The following is a 10,534-nucleotide window of genomic DNA, read 5'->3' as shown; positions in this document are numbered from 1 at the left end:
TCTGAAGAAGGGTCTAGGCCCGAAAAGTCAGCTTTCCTGCACCTCTGATGCTGCTTGGCCTGCTGTGTTCATCCAGCTCTACACCCTGTTATCTCAGATTCTCCGGCATCTGCAGTTCCTACTATCTGTGGGAGGGTGAATAGTTGTTAATGGGAACTGTTAGTGACTAACAACAGGGGTTGTGTAATGGCAGGCTATGTGGTGACAAGGCCTGGTGTGTGGGGTAGGGGGCTGGGACATGGGAGAGTTTAGGCCCTAAAATTATTGAATCAATATTGAGTCCGGAGGGCAGCAGGGTCCCCGAGCGGAAAATGAGATGTTGTTCAACCAGCTTGTGCTGGGCTTTGCTGGAGCACTGCAGCATGCCAGAGACAGCGATGTTGGCCAGGGAGCAGGGTGGTGTGTTAAAGCGGCAGGCAACTGGTAGTTCAGGGTTTTTTTTGCGAGCAGAGCATAGGTGTTCTGCGAAGCGGTCACCAAGTCTACGCTTCGTTTCCCCAGTGTAGAGGAGACCATACTGTGAGCAGCAAATACAGTAGACTAGATTCTGGGAAGTGCAGGTGAAGTGTTGCTTCCCCTGGAAGGTATGTTGGGGCCCTTGGATATTGGGGAGGGAGGAGGGCAAGTGTTGCACCTTTGCCAGTTACAGGGGAAGGTGTCGTAGGGCTGTGGCGGGGGCAGGATTGTTGGGGGTGAAGGAAGTGTGGACCAGGTTGTCCCGGAGGGAATGGTCTTCATTTTGGTCTGTCAGCTTACTGATGAATTTCCTTTATTGTTGAGGCTAAAGGCAGTTCATCACTCTCCAGAGGTTGTTCAGACATGACTGTTTCAATATATGAACATTGCCAAGTAGCACTTGCCAGAAGTATATCACTGATGATGCTTTGTCCAATAGACTCTAGCCATTAGTCTCCCACAATATTTCTTTGAAAATTTCGTTTTGTTACAGAAAGATTTCACCAAATTAATGTCATTATTACTAGTTAATTTTGTACTCGAGGGCGTCTAACCATCTCCCCTTGACATTCAGTGCATTACCATCACTGAATCTCCCATTATCCTGGGGTTATCTTTGACCCAAAACGATTTGGACTAGTTGTAGAATTATACAACCACACAGTACAGAAGAGGCCCTTTCGCCTGTCAAGTCGTACCACCAAAAATATACAGCTACCCACAGTGGTCCATTTTTTTCTGCACGAGGCCCATAGCCTTGAATGTTATGACCATTCAAGTGCTTTTTAAAAGTTGTGAGGTTTCCTCCCAGGCAGTGCATTCCAGACACCCACTATCCACTGGGTGAAAATGTTTTCAACAAATCCTGTCCCTCACCTCAAAATGATGGCCTCTTGTTCTTGGGATGGCATGGTGGCTCAGTGGTTAGCACTGCTGCCTCACAGCGCCAGGAACCTGGGTTTGATTCCACCCTCGGGCAACTGTCTGTGTGAAGTTTGCACATTCTCCCCGTGTCTGCGTGCGTTTCCTCTGGGTGCTCTGGTTTCCTCCCACAATCCAAAGATGTGCAGGTGAGGTGGATTGGCCATGGGAAATTGCCCATAGTGTTCAGGGATGTGTAGATTAGATGGCTTATAGGGGGATGGGTCTGGGTGGGATGCTCTGAGGGTTGGTGTGGACGTGTTGGGCTGAAGGGCCTGTTTCCACACTTTAGGGGTTCTATGGCTCTATGGTGACCTTTCAATTAAGAGTAATAGCTGCTTTCTATTCTCAAAATCTTATACATCTCTGTCAGATTCTCCCTCAACCTTCTGTTCTCCAAAGAAAACAATCTGAGCTTATCCAACCTCTTTTCATCACTGAAATGCTCCATCCCAGATAGCCCCTCTACTGCAGTCATATCCTTCCTGTAGCGTGGTGACCAGAACTACACACAGTACTCCAGCTGTGACTTCACCAAAGTTCTGTGCAGCTCCAACATAGCCTCCCTGCTGTTACATCTGTGCCACAACTGACAAAGACAAGTGTCCCATATGCCTTCTTAACGACTGTATTATTCTGTCCTGCCACCTTTGGGGATCTGTGACAAGCACCCCAAGATCCCGTTCTTCCTCTGAATTTCCTAGTGTTGCTATTCGTTGAATAATCCCTTCTCTTGTTTCTTCTTCCAAAGTACATCATCTCACATTTATCAGCGTTAAATTCCATCTGCCACTGATCTTCCCATCAGGGCAATCGTTCAGTAACCTTCCTGTTCACTGTCAGCCACCCAGCCAATCTTTATGTCATCTGCAAACTTCCTTATCATCTCACCCAGATCTCCCCACAAAGGGATCCAGTATTGATCCCTGTGGCACACCACTTCACTTCAAGCTCCCCTCACACAAACAGCCTTCGACCCAGCACACACTGTCTCCTGTCACTATGTGAATTTTGAATCCATCTTGCTAAGTTATTGAGATCCAAAAGATCCCATTAACTTTTACCTGCTTCATCAGTTTCCCATGAGGGACCATGTCAAAGGCCTTGCTGAAATCCAAATAAATTCCGCCAAAGGCCCCACCCTCAACCAAACTCTTGGCCACCTCCTCATAAAATTCTGCCAGATTTATTAGACAAAACCTCCTCCTAGCAGGAACAAAAACAAAGTAGCTGGAAAAGCTCAGCAGGTTTGGCAGCATCTGTGAAGGAAAAAACAGAGTTAACGTTTCGGGTTTGGTGACCCTTAGCTATGCCTGATTATCCCTGATATACATATTTTGCCTCTAAGAACAGATGAGGGGCTCAGAGTTCTACAATGAGCAACTCACCACTGACTCCATAAAGCCTGTACAGCATCTGCAAGGCACAAATCAGGAGTGTGATGGAATACTCCCCACTTGCCTGGATGGGTGCAGCTCCAACAACACTCAAGAAGCTCAACACCGTTCCAGGGCAAAGCAGCCCGCTTGTTTGGTACCCCATTCACCATCTTCAGCATTCACCTCCTTCACTGCTGATAGATAATAGCAACAGTGTGACCATCTACCCAAGATGCACTGCTTATATTCACTAAAGCTAATTAGAAAGCACCTTTCAAATGCATAACCTCTGCTTCTGGAAGGACAAGGGCAGCAGATACATGGGAACACCACCACCTGCAAGTTCCCCTCCAAATCACTCACCATCCTGACATGGAAATATGTTGCCGTTCCTTCACTGTCACTGGGTTAAAATTCTGGAACTCTCTCTCTAGCAGTGCTGCGGCTGTATTTAGACCACATGGACCACAGCAGTTCAAGGAGGCAGCTCAATACTACCTTCTCAAGAACCATTAGGGATTGGCAATAAATGCTGCCCTGTCTAGCAAAGACCACATTCTCTGAATGAATAAAAAAACTATTTAAATGTTGCTGGTTGTGTTATAAATGTTTTCCATGACATTAGGATGGCCCTGTGGCTCAGTGGTTAGCACTGCCACCTCACAGCACCAGGGATCCAGGTTCGATTCCACCCTCGAGTGACTGTTTGTATGGAGTTTGCATGTTCTCCCCATGTGTGGGTGCTCCAGTTTTCTCCCACAGTCTAAAGATTTGCGGGGTTGGTGGATTGGCCATGCTAAATTTTCCATAATTCGCAGGCTAGGTGCATTATCCATGGAAAATGCAGGGTTACAGGGATAGGGCCTAGGAAGGTGGGTTTGGGTAGGATACTCTTAAGTGGGCTGGTGCAGACTCAATGGGCAGAATTTGCCTCTTTCTATACTGTAGGGTTTCTGTGAATTCTCCTGATCTTGCAACAGCACATCTGAGAGAGCAGATGATATCTTCATATAAAGCCTGATCTGAAAGACATCTCCTGCTACCCACTCAGTACAGCTCTGAAGCATTCATAGGACTAGGATTGTCAGCTTTCTGACTCAGGTGACAGTGCTAGCAGTGAGTCTGTCCAGTTAACTCCTCAGTGGGCTGTTGCCATGGATTGAGTTGCGAGGAATAAAAACATCAACCTCTTGATAAAAACAAGCAAAGCACAGCTGGCATACCTAAACCTGTTGAGTTAGGTTTTTACTCTGAGCTATGTCCAGAATTTGTGTGAGAGGACTGATAATTGGGTGAGATAAAATCAAGAAATTACATGTCGCTAAGTAATGAAATTATAGTAGTCTGATTAGAAAATGGAAGAGAAGGAATTGGCTTAACTTCTGTAAAGTTTTCTTGTCCTATGAGTTCCAGCCATTTTCTATTTATTATAGATTTTCAGGACTGTCTGGTTTTCCTTTTAAATGTGGTCTTCAACTTTTCACTCATTTCTTCAATTCATCATTGTATTTCTTTCTTTACATTTAGGTGATAGGGAAGAATGAAGTTGCTGTACCAACACATCTATACAAAATCATCCTCGTTCAGAAGGGCAAGGCACCCTCTGAATTGTTGGCACTGGGAGCTTTTGTTGTGCCCAACAGCCCAATTGGCTTTGACCACCAGTTGTCTGAATATCAAATAGACCTCCAGGACCTGGAGAAGATGTCTGGGGTCACTTTCTTCCCAGCCTTGGACAAAACCAAACAGTGCCATGATCTCTGCGAGACAGACACTTGCAAGCTGCTGAACTTTGCAGAGTTCACTCAGTACATCACCGGGCGCAAAATGAAGAATGCCAGAACTTTGCAAGGGTTGGAGAAAATCATGGGCGAGCTCCGGGAAAGTGGGATTGAGCCAGATGAGTACCTGCAGAATCTGTACCTGAAGAAAAAGCAAGAGGTGGAATGGAAGGAAGCAGCTGAAAGCAGAGCAGCCAAAGCTGGTTAAACCATGTAGACTTCATGAGTGTGTACTGGCATAAGATGTACGCCGATATGCACTGGCATACAGGTTATGGGATGGTACAGAACTATGCTGTATCTGCTTACATATGGATGTATATTTTGTGCCGAGATGTACTGCATAAGGTACGTATGTATTGACCAATACAGCAAGCACACTGCTTTAATGTGTCTTCAGATCACTGCTGAAATGGTTTGTAGATACATACTTTCATAGTATGAGATATTATTTGCTGACTGGCATAGGATATGCAAAGTTAAATGATGATGAGATGACAGAAATACTTTGACAAAGTATATGTAGATATGTGCTCCAATAAGAAACATGCTATTAGATATGGCTGTAAACTATGTGGTGTTTTGTACAGTTTTATGTAGGTACCTAATAATAAATTGTTTATACCAATAAAAGCTGATGTATGGCATGTATAATTATCTGCTAATTTGACTATTCGCTGATGATTTAGATCTATTCTTGTGCTTTAATTTTTTCCAGTTGCCACCTTATTTTAATCCCCACTTTATGTGATTTTTTGAAAGCCTCCTTGCTTCAGGACTGCTGCTCCTGAGGTGAGGGAAATTTTGCTAAGACTCCCCAAGCCAGATTTCCCATTGTCAACAGAGCGCAAATGGGTCGGGGCGGAAATAGGCCCCAGAATTTCACCCTGCTGTGTCTTGTACAGATTCATCTTTAAAACGAGCTGCCACTCAAAGACACACTGATCTCGCTGATTTGTTGATTTGCACTGGATCGCCTGGAGATTTGAACCACATATGTCTGAGAATGTTGAAGGTTACAGCACCAGTATGATCCATCTGATGCACTGTTGAACCTGGTTGTGGGTCCACCAACCAATTGTGATACAGAGATAGTAAGAACTGCCGATGCTGGAGTCAGAGATAACACAGTGTGGAGCTGGAGGAACACAGCAGGCCAGGTAGCATCAGAGGAGCAGGAAAGCTGATGTTTCAGGTCAGGACCCGTCTTCATTTTCTGAAGAAGAGTCCCGACCTGAAACGTCAGCTTTCCTCTCCTCTGATGCTGCCTGGCCTGCTGTGTTCCTCCAGCCCCACACTGCATTATCAATTGTGATACACTTTGGAAAAACAATCATGATGTCTACATGAGACAGCCTGTAAGCGTAGTTGGCAAATATAAGCAAAAGAACCAAAAGGGAACAGCATGGTGGCTCAGTGGTTAGCACTGTTGCCTCACAGTGCCAGGAACCCAGGTTCAATTCCACCTTGGGCAACTGTTGGTGTGGAGTTTGCACATTCTCCCTGTGTCTGTGTGGGTTTCCTCCCACAGTCCAAAGATGTGCAGGCTAGGTGGATTGGCCATGCTAAATTGCCTGTAGTGTTCAGGGATGTGTAGATTAGGTGGGGGATGGGTCTGGATGGAACGCTCTGAGGGTCGGTGTGGACTTGTTGGGCCGAAGGGCCTGATTCTACAGAATTGGGAGAATCTTTTTACATAGCAAATCATGATCTGTAATGTTCAACCTGGAGCAGGAGAAACAGGCTCAATTGTAATTTTCAAAAGGCAGTTAGATAAATACTTGAGATGGAACTAATTTGACAGCTCTATCAAACAGCAGGCACAGAACAATGGGCCAAGAAGCCTCATGTGCCATATTGTTCTATGATGTTAATTTAGACATTAAACAAAAATACAGTCATTTTAATTTGTTGTATTAGATCATTTCCTATACGGTCGAATATTCACATTGCAGCATGGATATTGTGGAAGTCCTTGCTTATTGCAGATAGGCAATCACTTACATGTTACGTATGCCTAATGATGAATGGTTACTGTGATCAATACTCACTGGTTGGCTCTGCTGCCTTTCAGCACCAAGGACCCAGGTTCAATTCCAGCCTCAGGTGACTGTCTGTGTGGAGTTCGCACGTTCTCCCTGTGTCTGTGTGGGTTTCCGCCAGGTGCTCCATTTTCCTCCGACAGTCCCAAGATGTACAGGTTAGGTGGATTGGCTATGGGAAATGCAGGGATGTTGGGGAGGGCAGAGGTTTGATGTGGACTTGATGATTATGTGGCCTGCTTTCACACTGTAGGGATTCTATTCTAAATGCTGACAGATTGCAAACAAAAACTGATCTTTATGTGGCTTTTGAGAGTACAAATTATTGGTTCAGCAAATGTCTAAAGCTGCTTTTTAATTCAGAAGAATCTTCGTACAAAGCTAAGCATTTCTGCCAGAAGAGATTTTTTTAATCGATTTGTTCTTTCAGGGGAACAATGCTAAAAACAGTTGCTGGCAGTGCTAAGCCCTGGGTTTATAAATTTCTTCTTATTCATTTCTTTCAGCCTGTAAGGAAGGCAGGGTCTAAAGTTGCCAATGTTGGATTCCTTGTGACACCGGATACAAGTAATCAGGCTTAATATTTAATCCTCCGGCTCCAGAAATGCCGAATCTTTGGGCTATCCTGCGATCAAACAAATAGTACGTCCGTGTCTCACAACAGATGGTAGATGGAAGAGGACCCATCAGCATTCTTTTGCTAGAATCAGTATCCATTAATACTCGACCATGCATATTGTTTACAAGTAATTGACTTATTGTTTGTTAAATACTGCAGGAAGGTTGATTTTCTGGAGTATGTACAACATGCCTCTATATGTCAGCAATGGGGTGCACTCTGCTTGTTAGCTCCTGCAATGGCACCTGCCATCTGCAAACAATACAGTGGTCCAAAAATGGACATAGACCACCCCCACAAAGTTTGTAAGGCTTTAATCTGCTTTCAGAGTTCAAACAATGATCAAAAATAGACTTTGCTTTACATCCTGCACACAAATGCATTGCCTGCTGTCCCATAGAGCCTTAAAGACTAAGAAGGTTGCAGGTTCCAGTCCACTTTTGTCGTGGGGTTATGTTACTGAGTAATGATCCAAGGAATGTGAGTTCAAATCCCGCAATGGCAGCTTGAGAATTTAAACTCAGTTTGAAGATTAATTTGGCTGGTATCAGTAAAAGTGACCATGAAGCTGTCGGATCAGTATAAACAAAACAATCAAAGCTGTTTGTTAATGAGCTCCAGGGAGAGATACCATCCGTCCTCGCCCAGTGTGATTTCAGCCACACCAACAAGGTGCATCCTTACCCACCCTCTGAATTGGCTTACCATGCCGCTCGGCTATGTTCGGGGCAACTAGGAGTGGAGACACAAAATGTCTCGCCAGCAATGCCCACTTTGTGAGAATGCTGTTTTTTGGAAAAGGTTCCATCAGCGTAGTTTGCTGATTGTAGCTGCGGATTTGACATTAGTGGACAGACATCATTTTTCTGATGAAGGGTCTAGATCCGAAACGTCAGCCTTTCTGCTCCTATGATGCTGCTTGCCCTGCTGTGTTCATCCAGCCCTGCACCTTGTTGTCTCTGTTAGTGGACAGACATCAGCTCAGGCATCTGCTGTGTATCATTATCCAGTGGGAGCATCACTCCAGGCAGATGGATCAAGAGCTCAAAAATGGGACCAGGCTGGGTGGTCCCTTTTCCGGCTGGTGCAGAGAGGTCTCCTTCCGTGCCGTCAGTGTTTCTGCATAGAGCTGTACAGCATGGAAATAGGCCCTTTGGCCCAACTTTTCCATGCTGCCCAGTTTTCACAATTTAACTAGACTGCATTTGGCTCACATCCTCCATTCCAATCCCATCTATGTACCTGTCTAAATTTTTCTTAAATTATGAAATTGTACTCACTTCCATCACTACCCCTGGCAGCCCATTCTAGACACTCACCACCCTTTGTGTGAAAAAATTGCCCCTCTGAACCCTTTTGTATTTCTCCCCTCTTACCTTAAACCTATGCCCTATAGTTTTAGACTCCCCTACCATGGGGAAAAGCTGTCAGCTATCTACCTTATCTATGCCTCTCATGATTTATATACCTCTATAAAATCAAAATTTTCTAAATACTTGAAGAGGAGGGATGTGCGGAGAAGGGATGGGAGTGGCGGTATGTAAATTACTGCTTGGGAGAGCCAGGATGAACACAGAGGGCTGAATGGCCTTCTGTGCTGTAACGATCCTGGAAATGTAGCTGCCTAAGGTTCTTTCAAGGTTAGAAATAGGCTTGCTTCTGAAGCTCCGCTCGGTCAAAATGCATCCAATTTCTGCTGTCTAACTAAGCTCACTGGTGAAGGAGGACCCCAGTGACTCAGATAATAGAGAGGTAAATTCACTGAAGATCTAAAGGAACTAGGGGAAAGGTTAAGAGAGATTTGTTTAATCTGCCAGTTGTCAGTGTTTGGAATGCACTACCAGAGACACTGTTGGGAAAAGAACTTAATAGCTTTCGCAAGGGAGGTGGGTATACATTTGAAAAATACAAAACAAAGTAATATCGGAATTGGAATCAGACATGCAAAGCTTTCTCAATAACATGACAGAGCTGAACGGCATCATGTGTGTTTTGAGATATGTGTCACGATTGCCAATGCTATGTGAATTGAGCAGAAAACAGCAATAAACCAACATTCTGCAAGCATTGTATAAAGAATGATGAATAGCTACATCTCAGCTCAAGGTGTTCCTTGACTCAATCGTGTTGCTAGCTTTTAGTGTGTCATTCCTGACCTATTGAAGTTTCTCAGCTATCTTGATATTACAAGCCCTGTGGCCATTCACAGCCAGCTGAAGTCCTGTGTGTTTGACTTTAAACATTGACATTTGGGAAGTCTGCACTGCATTCTATGGCTACCCGTGGCCCTGGCCAGACCTTGAGACTGTCTGACCCTGGCATAGTAGGCATTGTAGAGGGCAAGTGTGGGGCTTTCCCTCAGGCTGTCGTTAAAGCAGGTGCTCCCAGAGGTCAGAAGCAATCTCCCCAACTCCCTGCTGTTGTGATTCATTTTTCATCCTCAGAACAGATGAATCTTGACAAGTCTGCATCTATCCTGGAGTGAAAGCGTCTTCTGTAGTTGGATCAGGATTTCAGTATGCTGCTTCTCAGGATTCCTCTCGTGGGCCTCACTCCTGGTTAAATTGTACTTGCCTAGCACTTTTCACAACCTCAACCTCTTTAAAGCCAATGAAGCACTTCTTGAAGCGTTGTCTCTGGTGTAATAGAAGAAATGGGAAAATCAACTGTGGACAGCAAGGTTCAATAAAATCTACATGAGCAGATCTCGTATTTTTTGATTTTGTTTGAGGAATGAATTTGTTGACTAGATGCTAGAAAGAACTCTGGTACTCTTCAGAGTTGTGCCAAGGTAACCTTTGACATGCATCTTAGAGATTCATCTCCACACTGGAGTATCAGCCTAGCTCTGAGCTCAAAGGTTTTCGGAGAATGGCTTCAACACATTAACTGCTGGCTCAATGCCTCCCAAAAGGCTAACATTTATGTAGCAAACTTTGTTCTAACCGGCACCTTTTGACAGGCACTCTGGATAAACAGGCAAAAATTATACACCTCAAACACTGTGAGGTTTACTGTTATGTTTACATTTGTTACAGTTTTCTTTCCTCATTTAATTACCTCGATATAAATAAGCTTGTTGTTCAATTGAATGGCCTCATGAAATGTCAACAGTTGATTCAAATTTGAGTCAATTTCTCAAATACCACAATCTACTGCAATGTGCGAGTAGACAGTTGAAGCGTGCGTGCGAGGAGACTGTCAGCTGGTAAGTTTTATTTAAGGTAAAGTTGCATTATTATTTAAGTGATTTAAACTGTAAATAAAAAAATAAGCATTCAAGAAGCACTTGGATGAATACATGAAAAGGAAAGGAATAGAAGGACACAGATCCTG

At 44.3% G+C, this 10,534-nt stretch overlaps 2 protein-coding genes across 2 annotated transcripts in view; both read left to right on the top strand.

Moving 5' to 3' along the window:
* Positions 1–5,170, top strand: part of LOC109914150 (nuclease EXOG, mitochondrial) — a 48,626-nt gene extending 43,456 nt beyond the window's left edge. The window contains exon 6 of the mRNA XM_020513721.2: positions 4,284–5,170. Coding sequence (XP_020369310.1) covers positions 4,284–4,745 — 462 coding nt within the window. The 3' untranslated portion in view covers positions 4,746–5,170. The remainder of the gene's footprint in view (positions 1–4,283) is intronic.
* Positions 1–10,534, top strand: part of LOC109921859 (sodium channel protein type 4 subunit alpha-like) — a 1,322,739-nt gene that overhangs the window by 761,704 nt on the left and 550,501 nt on the right. The gene's annotated exons all lie outside the window — the stretch shown is intronic.

Source organism: Rhincodon typus, chromosome 2, assembly GCF_021869965.1.
Source record: "Rhincodon typus isolate 14 chromosome 2, sRhiTyp1.1, whole genome shotgun sequence".
NCBI lineage: Eukaryota > Metazoa > Chordata > Chondrichthyes > Orectolobiformes > Rhincodontidae > Rhincodon > Rhincodon typus.
The sequence above is the reverse complement of the archived record's forward strand: the minus strand, read 5'-3'. Positions and strand labels throughout refer to the sequence as shown.